Raw genomic sequence first — 17306 nt, 5'->3', positions numbered from 1 at the left:
CATTCCAAGTCATTCACTGGCCGCTTATGGGGGCACAAGTCCCCCCCCCCCCCCATGGCCAAGCACGCCCATACACACCATACTGTTAGTTACCCACTACAGTAAGCCGCCCGCCATGGGCTGCGTATGTGCGGGAGGCGGCCGCCGGACTCGGCTTTTTCTCATGTGGTGGGGCGGCTTTTTTTTTTACTGTACCCCCCCTGCAAAGTGCCGCCCTAGGCCAAAACACAGCACTAGGGGCTATTCACTTTTGTTGTCAGCGGTTTATACATTAATGGCTGTGTGTTGAGTTATTTTGAGAGGACAGCAAATTTATACTGTTATACAAGCTGTACACTCACTACTTTACATTGTAGCAAAGTGTTATTTCTTCAGTGTTGTCACATGAAAAGATAGAATAAAATATTTAAAAATATGTGGGGGGTGTACTCACTTTTTTTAAGATACTGTAGCTCATTTCTTGAGGCCTGAAAATGCCAGGAAAGAACAAATAAGAATTAAAAAAAAAAGTGTTATTTTTTTGTTTTTTGTTGTGTTTTTTCCCTCACTTATGTGGAAAAAAACAATTTCAAAAAAGTTATGAATTGATTTGCATTTTAATGAGTGAAATAAGTATCTGACCCGTTCGCAAAACATGACTTAGTACTTGGTGGCAAAACCCTTGTTAATCAGAGGTCAGACGTTTTCTTGTAGTTGGCCACCAGGTTTGCACACATCTCAGGAAGGATTTTGTCCTACTCCTCTTTGCAGATCTTCTCCAAGTCATTAAAGTGTGTTAACCTTAAAAAAAAAAAAAAAAAAAATCCTGTTCCAACACAGTGCTTGTCTTGTGTCATTTGGCTCCCTGTAACCCCTGAAATAACTGGCTGATCCTGCCTGGTGTATCATGGCGGCTGAGCATGACACCGGAGTCATTATATGCCTCCGTCATCCAGTCTCTCCTCTGTCTTCCTCTGTGCTTTCCTCCATCCTCTCCCCCCTCGCCTCCCTGCCTGTCAGCTCCGTGTCCACCCCCTCCCCTCCTGCTGCTGAAATTGGGGTTAAATTTACAGGATCCTCTCGGTTTATTCATGTAATGTGCCCCTGTGTCTCTGCTTTATAAAAAAAATGCAGCTATATACCTGTTTTCATAGTGCCGATCGGCGCTCACGTGACCCGCCTCCTCTCTCCTCCTCCCCTCCTGATTGACATCAGCAGTGGGATCCTTGGCCCCGCTGCTGCAGTGCTCTGAAAACAGGTATATAGCTGCATTTTTTATAAGGCACAGACACAGAGGCATATTACATGAATAAACTGATAGGATACTGTAAATTTAACTTTGTGGGTTACCAACCACTTTAACCACTTAAGGACTGGAAGGATTTATCCCCTTAATGACCAGGCCATTTTTTGCGATACAGCACTGCATCGTGGGAAGTTGTACCCAAACAAAATTGATGTCCTTTTTCCCACAAATAGAACTTTCTTTTGGTGGTATTTGATCACCACTTTTTTGGGACCAGTGACATTTATACAGCGATCAGTGCTATAAAAATGCACTGATTACTGTATAAATGACACTGGCAGGAAAGGTGTTAACAGTGGCGATCAAGGTGCTTAATGTGTTCCCTGGGAGTGTTTCTAACTGTGGGGGGGGGGGGATGTACTGACTGGAGGAGGAGAGTGATCGCTGTTCCTGATCACTAGGAACAGACTATCTCTCTCTCTACTCCCCTATCAGAATGGGGATCTGTTTGTTTACATTGGCAGATCCCCGTTCTTTCTCTCTGTGAAGCGATCGTATGTGGCCGGCGGATATTGCAGCCGCCGGTCACACACATCGGCTCCGGTGCCACAGCCCGCATGCCCACTGTATCTGTTGCAGAAACCGACATACAGCTATGGTGATTCATGCAATAGAGCCAACCTACCACAGTATAATGATGACGGCTGGTCGACAAGTGGTAAAGGTGTCGAGGCTAACGTGTGGTAACTCGAACCTTTAGCTCCCTCCACATATTTTTTATGGGATTAAGGTCTGGAGACTGGCTGGGCCACTCTAGGACCCTAATGTGCTTCTTCTTGAGCCACTCCCTTGTTGCCTTGGCTGTGTGTTTTGGGTCATTGTCATGCTGGAATACCCATCCATGACCCACTTTCAGTGCCCTGGCTGAGGGAAGGAGGTTCCAAAATTTGATGTTACATGGCCCCGTCCATCGTCCCTTTGATGCAATGAAAATTGTCCTGTACCCTTAGCAGAAAAACAGTTCCCACCTTCACATTTGACGGTGGGGATATGTTCTTGGGGTCATAGGCAGTATTCCTCCTCCAAACATGGGGAGTTGAGTTGATGCCAAAGAGCTCGATTTTGGTCTCATCTGACCACAACATTTTCACCCAGTTCTCCACTGAATCATTCAGATATTCATTAGCAAACTTCAGATGGGCCTGTACATATGCTTTCTTGAGCAGAGGGACCTTGCGGGCGCTGCAGGATTTCCGTTCTTCATAGCTTAGTGTGTTAACAATTGTTTTCTTGGTGACAATGGTCCCGGCTGCCTTGAGATAATTGACTAGATTCTCCCGTGTAGTTTTGCGCTGATTCCGCACAGTTCTCATGATTATTGAAACTCGAGGTGAGACCTTGCATGGAGCCCCAGACCAAGGGAGAGTAACAGTTATTTTGTGTTTCTTCAATTTGAAAATAGTCCCCCCCCCACCCCCAGAAGAGTCCCAGGTCCTTCGGTCTGGTATGGATTTCAAGGGGAACCCCCTACGCTGAAAAAACGGCATGGGGATCCCCCCAAAATCCATATCGGACCCTTATCCGAGCACGCAGCCCGGCCGGTCAGGAAAGGGGGTGGAGGACAAGCGAGCGCCTCCTGAACTGTACCAGGCCACATGCCCTCAACATGGGGGTAGGTGCTTTGGGGCGGGGGGGGGGGGACGCAAAGCACCTTGTCTCCATGTTGATATGAGGACAAGGGCCTCTTCCCGACAACCCTGCTATTGGTTGTTGGGGTCTGCGGGTGGGAGGGGCTTATCGAATTCCGGGAGCCCCTTTAATAAGGGCTCCCAGATCCCGGCCCCCCACCCATTACACCGGTTTTTAAAGTAATTTATTAGGCAGCTCCGGGGGTCTCTTCTGAATTCTCTGCTCTCTCCGGCCTCTTCTCCCGCTCTCTGGCCTCCTCTGCCGGGCTCCTCTGCTATCTTCTGCTCTTTTGCCGCTCTTTTGCCAGCGTTGGCCTGGTCTTCTCTGTCTTCTTCCCTCTGGTCTTCTTCCGATGTTGACACAACACTCTCCTGCTGTAATACCACGTGCGCGGTGTGCATCGACTTTTATATAGGGCCTGGTATGCTCTTGGAGGGGGAACCCATGCCATTTTTTATTTAAAATTTGGCGTGACATTCCCCCTCAAGATCATCAGAGCACAAGTCGCATGCCAAAGTCGGATTAGGCAAGATGGCGATCCGAATTTGATCCGACTTCAATGATATTCAATGGGCTGAAGTAGGATCAAAGTCGGAGACCAAAGTAGTACAGGGAGCATTTTCAAAGTCGGACCAACTAGTTAAGACGGCTCCCATAGGAAAACATTGATTTTCACAGGTTATGCGACATGAGCTCCCAATGTCGGAGCGTTTGTTGCATAAGTGTGAACCCGGCATGAGAGAGGTTACCTGTATAGACGACACCTGGGAGCCAGAAATCTTGCTAACTGATAGGTGATCAAATACTTAAATCACTCAAAATGCAAATCAATTTTTATTTTATTTTTTAAATGCGTTTTTCTCGATATTTTTGTTGTTATTCTGTCTTTCACTGTTAAAATAAACCTACCAGTGTATAGGCAACATTTTTTACTGCATGAAACTGATTCTTTCAGTGTGCATTGTTGTGATTAACTGTGATTGGCTACAACTAATCACATTATACAGATAGATGGGTTGTGATTGCCCATGTGTGTACCATGTTATCACTGTGACCAATCACCGCTAGCAACACAATTGTACATGATGGATGGCATGAAAGGAAGTCATCCATTGTTTACAACTGTCATCTGCTGTGATTGGTCACAGCGATCACATGGTACCGGCAGAAGCGCAGTACACTGATCTGTCATCAGCGGTGTCCAGTGTACATAGCTGGTGACAGATTGTGCCCGCAGTATAATGGCCCTTATTAGACTTGAGGAAAAATCTGAATATTAATTCTTAAAGCTGAACTACAGCCTTCTCATCAGTCTTGCACAGTTGTACAGGCTCTTCTCTTGCACTAAAATTACTTACTTTGATTTCACTTCACACTGTGCACAAATACTGCACAAATACCACCAAAAGAAAGCTCTATTTGTGTGATTAAAAAAAAAAGATCTAAAATTCTACAGTACAGTGTTGCATGACCGCGCAAATACCAGTTAAAGTAGCACGGTATTAAATAGCAAAAAGTGGTCTGTTCATGAAGGGAGTAAAACTTTCAGGAACTGCAGTGGTTAATAGGTCAAGCTGTCTAGGAAAATTGGCAATTAGTGAGTGGAGACCATATATAATTGACAGGTGTGTTTACAATTGTCACCTTTTTTTCACTACACTGGAGCGGTGTGCTAGCAGGGCGTCACAAAAAGTCCTGCCAGCAGCTTCTTTGGAGCGGTGAAGGAGCGGTGAACTCACCGTTCCTCCACCGCTGCTCCCCATTGAAATCAATGGGGCAGTGCTGCGATACCTGCAGCGTTTTGCGGGCGGATTTAACCCCTTTTCAGCCGTTAGCAGGGGTTTAAAACCGCCCCGCTAGTTGGCGAATAGTGCACAACCGCGCAATTGTCAGTTAAATTGTCGCAGTGCCGAATCGCAAAAAGTCGGGAAGGGGATAAAATCTTCCGGGGCTGAAGCGGTTAATGGAAATAGGTTTTCTTGAGCTTTTCAGGTGCTTTCTTTTAGCGTGAAAGCGCCTGAAAAGCACCTCAGTGGGAAAGGGGTCTAAGGATATTCCTGTTGCTCCTTCATAGATAGGAAAGCCACCCAAAAGTTGGCTGTACAAATTTTACATAGTGTGTGGCCCTGCCTAAATTGCTGCATTTGACAAAAGTAATAAAAAAAAAACACAAATGTATTGCGCTTGGGTTACTTAAAAACTTACATATAGAAGCTAGCGCAGTATTGTTGGGGACAATAACCAGTGGTAATAGTGCAGCGCTGTAATATATAAAGTGTGAATTGAAATTAAAAGTTTATAAACTTCAAATAGCTGTTCTTAAGCTGTGTAACAGTGATAGGTGGAAGCAGTCGCCAACACTCAATCACACTGACTCTTACCCTAAGGTAATATCGTATAAGCATCAAGAATCATCTGATGGCAATCTCAACAGTCCTTCACTCCAAGAATATCAACTCTCTCTAAGCAGGATTAGCATCAATATCAGATAATGGATGCCTTTTCAGAGATATATTCCATCAACAGCCCAAATGAAATGTCAATAGGAACTCTTCACAAGGGCAATGATATTCTCAACCATAAATGGAACAAACCTCATTGTGCAGACATTCCAAATAATGTTTATTTAACAACAAAGAATAAAACTTACATGTTCATAGTATAAGACAGGCATAAAGAAATGACCAGCGCTTCCAATCAACAAAATGGCTGCTGTGTCCCAGCACGTAATCGCGTCACACGTTTCAACTCCTCCCGGAGTTCTCCCTAACAGAGAACATTTAGCAGCTAGCACAGTATTGCTGGGGATAATAAAAAGTAACAAGTGGTAATGGTGCAGCGCCTGACGTTTCGTCATCGGATGACGTCAGGGGCTGCACCACTTCTTACTGTTTATTGTCCCCAGCAATACTGTGCTAGCTGCTAAATGTTTATGAACTTTTGATTTCAATTCAGACTTTATATAATACAGTGCTGCACCATTGCCTCCATTTGACAAAAGTAGATCGAATGAAGGAGCCAATTGTGTTTAATTTATGACCTCTAACTTGTTCCAGCAGTATTTCAGTCTGCATGTTATCTATTCGTATAAAAGCACATTGAATGCACATTTCTGAGTTAATGTATCTATTATCATTATCTCCTATCCTTTACAGGTAACGTAAAACAGAACCCAAACTTTCAAAAAGTTCCTCAAGACGGTGAGTGAGAAACTAACAAATGGATGTCATGAAATATTTTGAGATTTGTAGATTTTGACAAAAGCCTTTATGATAGTTATAAAATATGTACTAATATGGTATTTAAAGATGAACTCTTTGGATACAACACTGTCTCTTTTGAAACAGATAGAGTGGGAAAAAGTTTAAACCCCTTCTGTGCATTTTTGTTTTTTATCTTGGTTCTGGAGACAAAACCTGAAGTGAGTAGAAATCCTCTCTTAAGCCTCGTATACACGATCCGATTGTTGGCCAACCAAGTGTCAGACTTTTGTCCGAAGGGCATGTGCCAGGAACTTGTCTTGCATACTAACGACCAACATACACGAATATAGTGATGTACTACAGGGAATTTCAGCTCTTGAGCGCCACCCTTTGGGCACCTTCTGCTAATGTCGTGTTTGGGGAGCATTGATTCCTGACAGACTTGTGTACACACAATACGAAAATCTGACAACAGACCGTTGTCCACCGAAAATGTACTAGCCTGCCATCCAACATTTGTTGGCCGAAAGTTGGACAACAATTGTCTGAAGGAGCGTACTAAGGGTCGGATTTTAGGCAAACTGTCATCACACAATTCCCTGCCGAAAATCCGATCGTGTGTACAAGGCTTAAGACAGTTGTCACTGTAACCGGTTTCTACACTGGAAATTTCCCCCTTACATCCTGTTCTGGTGACAACTGTAATAAGTTTGATTTTCCATCACTTTCTGTACCCATGACATTGGTCTCCAGGACAAAGGAGAGGGTTAATCTTATGGAGGTAATGCAAATTCACTATTTTACATAAAGACCAAAGCATTCATTTGTGAACATAATTGACATGCCATGTTCCTTCTTTAGGCACCACTCTGAAATCCATCAACGATTTCCTGTTCTACAGTCAGGTTGATAACATCAACCTCTTCAAGGTAATTGCATTTAAAGGAATGATTTTGACAGGACCCCCAACTGTTTAAACTCTTTCCACTTATAAAGGAAGCTTGTTCATTAGTCTGCATCCCTTAGCTCATTAGTACCCAAAAGATAGATGAGAATAGTGTGAAGTCTGAGCTGTGCAGGGATGGATGGTGAATAATTGAGGTTTGGCCATAGATGTCTATTCAGTACTCTGCATACCTATGTTGGCATTAGTTGGAAGCAGAAAAGTGTTTAAGTGGTTGAAAACCCTTAAATATACCCAATGAAGTGACTGGCATCAGATGTTACGTGGAAACTAAACATATCCTTCTACATAAGTTGCACCTGTTTATCTGCTGTCTTCTCTCTGACAGCCGTTCGAAATCCAGAATTTATACAGCTTGTCTGAGCTTTAAGAAAGCAGGGGCATGGAGCTGAAGCTACACTCTGCAGAGCTCAGTAAGGGGTACTCTGAGAGCCGATTGGAGGAAAGGCACACACCGCCTTACCCACAGGAACAGAGCTGAGGCTGTCAGTCACAGTCTGTGTCCTGGAGCTCCATTGCCTGTCACCCTTTTCTCTTAGTGACAGGAAAACTCGTGCAGGTAGCAGAGGAATGAGGCAGCAGACAGAAATTACACTTAAGCCCGCCATAGATGTAATGAACATCAGCTGGTTTAGAAGGGATTGGCTGAGATTTGATCCATCTATGGGCAGGCTGATTGTCTCCAAGTCAATCCTTCGATCGACTTGGGTACAGCCAGCATGTCGGATTTTAAGCATGCGATTATTGTCAGCGGCTATAGCCACTAGCAATAATCGTGTTCTCCCAGCGCTCATGTTACAGAGCACTAATGAATCCCTATTAGGGAGCCAAACTTTACATTTAAGCCTAGGTTCACATTGGAGCGATTTGTCATGTGATTTGAGAGATCAAATCATATGACAAGTCGCAGCCTATTGGCAGCAATGGCACTGTTCCAATCGGTGCAACACCGATTTTGTGGTGCTGTGTACCGTGTTGCAAAAGTAGTTCCTGCGCTACTTTTCCTGATTTCAGATGGGACTTTAATAGACATCTGTGTGTGAAGCCACACGGATGTCTATCAAGTTGCACCTGAAATCGAGCTGACCTTGCTACTTTGAAATCGTGCTACTTCAAGTCAAGAGGTCATTAGTGAAGCAGGATTTAGTTGTCTCCCAAATTTGGACCCAATCCTTGGCATCCAACTCTATACCTAGATTTGATGAACATTTATGAGTATAGGTAGGAAGTTGCTAGGAGAAGGGAGCTATGCGTTGAGAGTATAGAAAATAAATTGGATTGAGCAACCTGGGTCTCTCTGGATAGCGGACTTTGGCTTGCAGAAAGTGATTTTGCGGTAAATATCAAGAGTTCACTGTGCAGCGGGCTCTTTTTCTTGCAGTAGCGTGAAGGGCTTAACCCCTTTATTTAGGAGTTGTCTTTCTGTGCCATTTATAGTTTCTTTTATAAAATAGAAGTATGGCCAAAGCTTTTTTGGCAATGCTTCTCTTGTGGGTTATAGGAATTTATCTTACTTGTGTTCTCCTGTGACCCAGAATCAGTCAACAGCAGGCTAAAGCTTGCTGTCGGCTGACGTCACAGTAGATTTGAAATGTTCAATTAACCCTGAAAGGCCTTTTAAATATGACTCAACTTGTCCTTGACACTTTATTGATCATTTTCTCTACCGCTGCATTTATCTTACCTGTCAGTGTACTTCACATACACATGTGTCCACCTGTCCGATTACTGTTATTGTCCCATCATTCTTTTTTCACACTGCTATAAATCTTTGTCGTCTTCAAGAACTTTTTTACAGAAATGTGAATTAGAAATGAAATTCCTCTCTGCTTTGCACCTGTGCCCCTTCCTGATTTGTTGTCTTCTGTTTTCCACTTAGGTGCAAAGGTACTGTGTGAGGAGTATGATCAGCCGGAAGGTGAGCTGGAGCAGTGTATGACTTCTGACATTCCATGGTATTAATGGCTCCCATAGCTATACATTTGTGTGCAGATACCCTGTATGGTCCAAAAACAAAAAGCTCATGCTAGACTTTGGGAAAATGACACCACATCCCCAATAATGTAGAGTATTCTGAGAAGTTTTTTTGGATGTGGACTCTTTAGGCACCAAGCGTACTAATATAATAAAAATCATTTTCAATTTATTGATACAAAAGGTTGAAAAACACGACCATATCATACAAAGTGACCTATCCTTAAAACCAGACCACTAGATATTGTAATTGTATGACAAAATCATAAAAATCAACAACCATTGTTTATATGTAGCATGGAGGCTCCAACGCGTTTTAACTCCAGAGAGTCTTCAGTAGGGAACAAACAACATGTTGAATTCTACAGTGTGAACAAGAATCCGAATCCGAGAATCAGAAACTACAGAAAAATAATAATTTGCAAGAGATGTTCCTAAATCTAATAGCATCTATAATCGTAACGAGAAGAGATGAGAACGGGAACTTCCCCATCCAGGTTCGCCCCACAGCATTTAGTGAATGAATACAATGGATGCAAAGAACAGCAGAGCAAGTAATGTATACAACTCAAAAAAAAAAATGTAAAACTTAAAATCACTTACATTGAAGGTGAAGAGGAAATGATACAGACTGTCATTACTGAGTCCAGACTGGTACAAAAGTTTTAGGATCCGAAAAGTGATGATGCCTACCATAAGAGTAGAGCAACCCACTGAAACTTCACACTAAAAAGGATGAAAAATGGTATATAAAAAAATTCAACTATTCAATCTAAAAGTTTTGTGGAAAAGAGGGGGGAAACATAACCAAAGCATTTACCCGTACTGCACTGTGCAAGCTAAAAATTATTTGTATTATATTATGTTTGGTGCCTAAATAATCCCATCCAAACAACTTTTCTAAGAACAATTTACCAAAAGCTTATGAACACCTCACCATCATATCTATAGGAGATTGCTGGGCATTCAGTTCCAAAACCTGGCCAAAAAAATAATTAAGTTGCTCCCCCCTCCCCCCACCTTATCAGCTGTAACAGCCTTCACTCTTCTGGAGTACGTCTGTAGGAAGCTTTGCCCATTCGGACAAAAGCGCATTTGATGAAAAGAGGTGCGGGTACTTACCTGACTCACCAAAAAATAAAGCTGCGCTAAAACTTATACATTACAATATTCACAATGTGACATGTTAAATTCTAGTATTAAATACTAGACAATGTGTATTATCAAAAAAATTTTGTGTATAAAGTCATCAAACTTGAAACACATAAAAAGCCCAAAAGGAGGGAAGCACGAAGGTATGCAATTAGTCCCTTGAAGTGACTCTTTACAAACACCCTTCAGATGTATAGCAGGTGCGCCCAAAGAGAAAGTTCTATCCACCACCTATTTCAATGAGGCTTACCAGCTGCCAAGATCTCTTTTTAGGGAGATCATACAAGCATGAAGAAAAAAACGATCGTTCCTGGTCTCTCCGATGGGTTCTGCTGGCGTCTCCACCTCTTATGTCTCTTTCTTACAACGTCTCACATTCCACCGAAATTATTGGGTAAAACAAGAAAGAAAGGCTCCCATAGCGTAATTCCGCATAAAAGTTTTAATCCGAACGAAATAAAAGTAAAACAAACTCACAAATTCCAGTTGACTACAAGCGTAAGTACAATCACGAGCCGGCCGGCTCTCTCCTATTAACACTGCCCGTCCTTCCTGGTCAACGGGGAATGGCGGTAACGTCAGCACGCCGCTCACCCTACGTCGTTTCGTCAAAAATGACTTCTTCCTGGGGTACCTGACTCGCAGTTGGTGTTCTGACTCATACCAAAGGTGTTCAGTACAGTTGAGGTCAGGGCTCTGAGCAGGCCACTTAAGTTCCTCCACACCAAACTGTTCAAACCATCTCTTTATGGGACTGGCTTTGTAAAGAGAGGCACAGTCATGTTTAAACATTAAAGGACCTTAAAATATTTTACCACAAGGCTTGAAGGACACAATTGTCTTAAATGTGTTTGTATACTGTAGTATTAACAATACACTGGAAACGCATTAATGCAGTAATTTTGAGAGGGAAACACATATTTTTGGCCCAATAGTCTGTCTTCTCCAAGAACGACACAAAGGTAGATATTTGTTCACCCTTGTTCAACACAATCCAACATCTGGACCTCTGTCATTCTTGCTGAGCGAAATCTTGGCACTATGTACTCCATGTGCGACAGTGGTGATTGGCACAGCATTGTCAAGTGGAGTGAGCCGCATGTTCTTCCAAGCCTTGACGTACCGGGATTTTCTGGTGTTGATTGGATCGCCGGGGGAGCAAAGAAAAATAAATATGTGCTGCTCGGGTTTAGGGGATTTAAACAACTTTGTTGGTTTGTCCTGAATAGGCAATCACATATTTAATAAATGAAGGAAGAGCCCAATTATTGAAATCTGGAGCATTGCTTGATTTTGTTCAGCCAACTGCTGTCATTTTGCGTATTGGCCACTTGTAATTTGCATGGATGATATGCCGCCTGAGTGAAAGTTGTGATTGTGCAGCTCTATTTACCTGGCACTTCCTCCAAGTCCGTCAGGTTTGGATGCCACCGTCTGCCTATCTCCTAGAGAAGAATATGACTCTCACCACTTAACAGTTAACTTTAGACAGTCTCTCATATTTGATTTGTTGAAATTAGATCATCATTTTTTTTTAAGCCCATCAGACTGGTAAGTTTTTTAGTTTTTTTTTTCTAAATTGATGATTAATATATTCTCTTCTAATATTTTTCTTTTCAATTCAGTTATTTGGCTTCATGGAGAAATTTCAAGGCTTGGAAGTTGGCATTCCCATCAAAGAGAACCAAAAGCCAGGTGGCTTGCAGCAGTTTTTACAAAACCTCAACCAGAAGGGCCAGGCTGGAGGTGAGTCATAGGGCTTTAAAGTGTAGGCCTGTGGCTCAGACTATAATTTTAGGCAAGAATATAAGCAGTAGTCACTGAGAGTTACTGGCACATACCATTACTTTAACTCTGAGAGCCCTATGCCCCCCCCCCCCTCTTCCCCACCACCTTTCCCCCCATGTATCCTCCATTCACCTCTCCAGCCTGCATACTAGATTGAGTAAGCACCACCACAGTGCTGAAAGTCATTCCTGTTTAAATACTTCATCTCTCAAGGCCTGAAACATGTTAGGCTTACTGTAAACATATGATTGTCCATGCTGACTCTTAAATGACAATCAGGCGTGACAAGTGTTTTTATTGAAGAGATTTCTCATTTGACTAGCTGGAAAAATCTTCTTTTTCACAGAAAAGGAAGGAGGATATCAACCGTCCCTTTTGCCATTTAGGTCCATAAGGTTAATTGCACAAGAAGCAACAGCAAGTCCCTACCAGTTATGTCGAAGACATTTTGTGTATAGCTAGTTTTGCAATAGAGCTTGCCTGGTTGACTGTTCTGCCATGTTCACTCTGATTTACAGTGTGCAAGCCAATGTGGAGACAAAGGAATGTTAATATAAAGATAATGTAAGGGTAATTACAGTATACTAACAATGTTTTAAATATGTTTGATTTTTAAATATCCAGGGATTTGCACTACAGGGTACTTTAAATCATAAAAGTGCAATGTTTAAAGTTAGGCCAACGACCATTCAGTGATTTGCTACTGGCCTCATCACTGTAAACTCATGAACTTTGAAATCTGGTTGTTGGGGTTCATACAAAGTGTTGGTCTTTGCATTTGGCCTGGACAGGCTTCTGAGCTACATCACAAAGCCTCTTTGCTGGTGTTCTGGCAGATAGTGTCCTGCCATCATATAGTGTCCGCCCCATACTGCGCATGTGCAGTATGGGGCAGACGAAGCTTCGGAAAATCTCCGAAGATGAACGGCGCCTGCGGAGGTGTTAGCCCCACCAACCAAGCGGACATAGGATTGGGAAAATTAGAGGGCCCCTCGCGGGCGAGTTTCACTCGCTGCGCTTCGGGCTCGGCCTCGCTTCGCTCGGCTCTTTATATTCTAACTCTATGTCCACTTGGATGGTGGGGATAGAACCTGGACTCACGGTGCAGGCGCTGTTCATCCTCGGCTATTTTCGGAATCTGTGTGTGCTGTGTACTGCGCATGCGCAGTTCACAGCGGACACTATCCAATGGGGGACCATATTTGATAGGACACCAGCACTCGACTCCCTCCCCATCAGAAGGGAAGTGTCAGAGAGACACTAATGCATTCCAATTTCAGAATTCCCCATGCCACACCTGCACTGAGAGGGAGGCACTGTGCCCCACGCACATTGTTAAAAGATGGGAAACATTGTTTGGTTCTCTAACTTTGCTATAGCTGCGATTGTCAGCTTTTGTGATAGGGAGGAGATCACAATCCTGCTAGCCCAATCCACCATCTGAGAGGAAGATGACTCACTAGGTTGCCACTACCGATTTCAGAAAGAAGGTATTTTACTGTGATTGAGAAAACCACAATCAGGTGACAGTTTGTGAAATTACTGTTGAGCTTCTGGGAATTTTTTTGAAATTATTCCTGAACCTTTGCGTCACTTACTACTTAACCCCGTCACTCTGTGTCCCTTTAAGCCACAGCCAGTATTCAGCGCAATGAAAATCACACCCAACTTTTGCTGCGGCGCAGAACGCCACACTTTTTCTCAGCTACGGGGGCCCAACTTATGATCCTGCACACAGGCCCACTGCTTTCAGAAAATGCCCCTGACCTGAGCTCATCATTGTGCATCCATTCCAGATGATTGTATGTGACATTACATACATCACATACAAGCACGTGGGCTGGATGTAAGAGGGGTGGGATCAGCAGCATGAGTATGCCAGGACAGGTATAGGTGTCTCATCTCTGCTTCCTTTCCCCACTCTGCATATCACACATATCATAGATGAGAAGAGGGTACAGCGGTGGAGCGGATGAGCAGAAGGGGTTCAGAGGTGGGACAGAAGAGAAGAAGGGTACAGAAGTGGGGTAGACATGCAGGGAGGTACGGTGGTAGAAGAGATGAGAAGGGGGTTCAGCAGTGGAACAGAAGAGCAGGGGGGTACAGTGATGGGGCAGATGATCAGGGGGTTCGGTGTTGGGGCAGATGAGAAGGGGGTTCATCAGTGGGACAGAAGAGCGGGGGGGTACAGCAGCGGGGCAGATGTGAAAGGAGGTGCATTGGCGGAACAGATGAACAGGGGGTTACAGTGGTGGGGCAGTAGAGCAGGGGGGACAGAGGTGAGACAGATATGTAGGAGGTACATTGGTGGGGCAGATGGGTTCAGTGTTAGGACAGATGAGAAGGTAATTCAGTAGTGAGACAGAAGAGCATGGGGATATGGCTGTGGAGCAGCTGTGCAGGGAAGTAGTGGTGGGGCAGATAAGAAAACGGGTACATTGATGTGGCAGATGAGCAGGGGGGGTTACAGTGGTGGGACAGAAGAAAAGGGGGGTATAGTGGTGGGGCAGATGTGCAGGAGGTACAGTGGTGGGAGGGATGAGAGGGGGGTTAAGCGGTGGGACAGAAAAGCAGGGGGGTACAGTGGTGGGACAGATGAGGAGAAGGGGTACAGAGGTGGGGCAGATGGGAAAATAGGTGCATTGCTGGGATGGATAAGCAGGGGGCACAGAGGTGGGGCAGATGTACAAGAGGTATAGTAGACAGATGAGTAGACGGTTCAGCGGTGAGACAGAAGAGCATAGGGGTACGGTGGTGGAGCAGATGTGCAGGAAGTTACAGTGATGAGGCAGATGTACAGGGGGTTACAGTGGTGGGACAGATGAGCAGGGCCTTACAGCAGTGGGGCAAAGGAGCAGGGGGGGTACAGAGGTGGGGAAGTTGTACAGAGGAGAAAGAAGGTACATTGGTGGAACACATGAGCAGGGGGTGACAGTGGTGGGGGTAGAAGAGCAGGGGAAACAAAGGTGGGGCAGATGTGCAGGAGGTACAGTGGTGGGACAGATGAGAAAGGGGGTTACAGTGGTGCAGTGGAAGAGCAGAAAGTTCAGTGTTAGGACAGATGAGAAGATGGTTCAGAGGTGAGACAGAAGAGCATGGGGGTACGGCGGTGGGGCAGATGTGCAGGCAGGTACATTGGTGGGGCAGATGAGCAGGAGGTACAGAGGTGGGACAAATGAGCAGATAGGTTCAGTGTTAGGACAGATGAGTAGAGGGTTCAGCGGTGAGACAGAAGAGGGGTACGGTGGTAGAGCAGATGTGCAAGGAGTTACAGTGATGGGACAGAAGAGCAGGGTGGTACGGTGATGGGACAGATGTGCAGGGGGTTACAGTGGTGGGATAGATGAGCAGGGGGTAAAGAGGTGGGGCAGATGTGCAGGGTAGTACAGTCTTGGGGCAGATGTGCAGGGGGTTATAGTAGTGGGGCAGATGTGCAGGGGGTTATAGTGGCGGGGCAGATGTGCAGGGGGTTATAGTGGCGGGGCAGATGTGCAGGGGGTTATAGTGGCGGGGCAGGGGGTTATAGTGGCGGGGCAGATGTGCAGGGGGTTATAGTGGCGGGGCAGATGTGCAGGGGGGATACAGTGGTGAAACAGATTTGCAGGGGGTACAGTGATCTGGGGTGTGAAGTTGCATGAACTGGGGCTGATCTGAAGTGTGGAGTTGCAGGATGTTAATTTCTCACTACTGAAGTAGTTTAAAGCATTTCGTTTATAAAAAAAAAAAAAACCTTTTCGTGATTGAGACTGAGATTTTTTTGTTATAAAATCGTCACGTTCAATTTCTTTGAAAACAAAACATTTTTCGTCACACTGATGTAGGTGGCATACTTACAATTGAATGTTGATTTAAATTGATTTATTTTATCTTTGTGTATTTATGACAGCTGCAGAAATCCTAGATGAGGGCAGTGAGAACGGACATCCTCGTATTGCATCTCCACTCATGCAGATTGAAGGTTTGCTGTCTGCACTTACTAATGCTAACCAAGATGGGCGAGTTATAATACAGCTACAAGGTACATCCTGACTTTATATTGCCTTTTAAAAGTATTTTTTTTTCTTCTAGATTTAAACTGACCAAACCCTCCCCCAAAGATTCAGACAAGTGTAACACCAGGGCATCCAAACTACCTGCTGTTTATCTTTTCTATCTATACCAGTAGCTCTTATATCACAATTTGGTTTCAGCATTACCTAATGTTGTATCTGAAACTGCAGCACGTTCTACTAAGGCCGCGTACACACGGGCGGACTGTTCGCCCAACTTTGTCCGCTGAACAGTGTTTCAGCGGACAGTCCGCTCGTGTGTGGGCTTCAGCGGACAGTCTGACGAACAAAGTTTTTCGGAATTTCCGTAAGACAGTCCGCTGAAACTTGGTTTCAGCGGACAGTCCGCTCGTGTGTAGGCTTGTTCGACAAACTAAGTTTCGCGCATGCTCAGAAAGGATTTACACGGCATTGCAGTGTATTGGACGTCGTATTTCTCGTCCCGTCGTACGTGCCGTTCACGTCATCGCGCACGCTTTCAGCGGACTGTTCGTTCATCGTGTGTGGTCAAGTCCGTTCATGCAAATTTTGAGCGGACTGTTTGTCGGATTGTTTGACGAACAAAGTTGGGCGAACAGTCCGCCCGTGTGTACGCGGCCTAAGATATTATGTTGCTCTGTGTGCCTGATTTTAATTTGACAAACTACAATCTACCAAGTATGTAAACCACAACAAGGAGGTGACTGTTGATGCTAAAATGAACTGTAGAAGGAATTGTAGTTATTAACAGATGTAAAGAAATTGTCAATGCACCTTGACAAGAAAGCAGACTGGACTGTATGAACTGAACACTCACTTACAGAGGTCAGGGCACCTAAAAGGGACTTTTTCAAAATTGAAATCTTAAAACCTGACTCCAGTCTAAATTTTTTATTTTCTTCTATATTTTGGAGTTATACTGCTGTCAAGGATAGTCCCTCCTACTACCAGCATGCCTTAGTTTTGTGTTAGTCTTATAGGGGGGCAGATGCCTTTTCTGCTCTGCTGTGTAAAACAGTAACCTATTTTTGATATGTTTTTTTGCATTCTTTGATTTTTTTTTTTTCTTCAATCAATACTCTTCTCTACATCACTGCTGGATCTTTGCCTCTGTGATTGCTGCTATCTGACCCAGTCGTCCTCAGTCTGGCATTTGTAGTACTGTCTCTAAATCTGCTGAGAAAAGTCTAAACCTTTAACTACTTTTATTCTCTTCAGTCAAAATTGCTACTAAATCACTGCTGAGCTCTTCTCTCTAAGCAGCAATCAGGATTGACTTTTCC

The 17306-nt window shown here is 44.2% G+C and overlaps 1 protein-coding gene across 1 annotated transcript in view; it reads left to right on the top strand.

Moving 5' to 3' along the window:
- DDX11 (DEAD/H-box helicase 11) overlaps nucleotides 1-17306 on the top strand; it is a 161131-nt gene that overhangs the window by 105394 nt on the left and 38431 nt on the right. Inside the window, exons 13-17 of the mRNA XM_077468971.1 lie at nucleotides 6070-6114; nucleotides 6979-7046; nucleotides 8961-8999; nucleotides 11833-11953; nucleotides 15882-16013. Of these exons, the coding sequence (XP_077325097.1) occupies nucleotides 6070-6114; nucleotides 6979-7046; nucleotides 8961-8999; nucleotides 11833-11953; nucleotides 15882-16013 (405 nt within the window). The remainder of the gene's footprint in view (nucleotides 1-6069; nucleotides 6115-6978; nucleotides 7047-8960; nucleotides 9000-11832; nucleotides 11954-15881; nucleotides 16014-17306) is intronic.

Source organism: Lithobates pipiens, unplaced genomic scaffold, assembly GCF_037356315.1.
Source record: "Lithobates pipiens isolate NorthernLeopardFrog02 unplaced genomic scaffold, aLitPip1_a1.2 Scaffold_8, whole genome shotgun sequence".
NCBI lineage: Eukaryota > Metazoa > Chordata > Amphibia > Anura > Ranidae > Lithobates > Lithobates pipiens.
The sequence above is the reverse complement of the archived record's forward strand: the minus strand, read 5'-3'. Positions and strand labels throughout refer to the sequence as shown.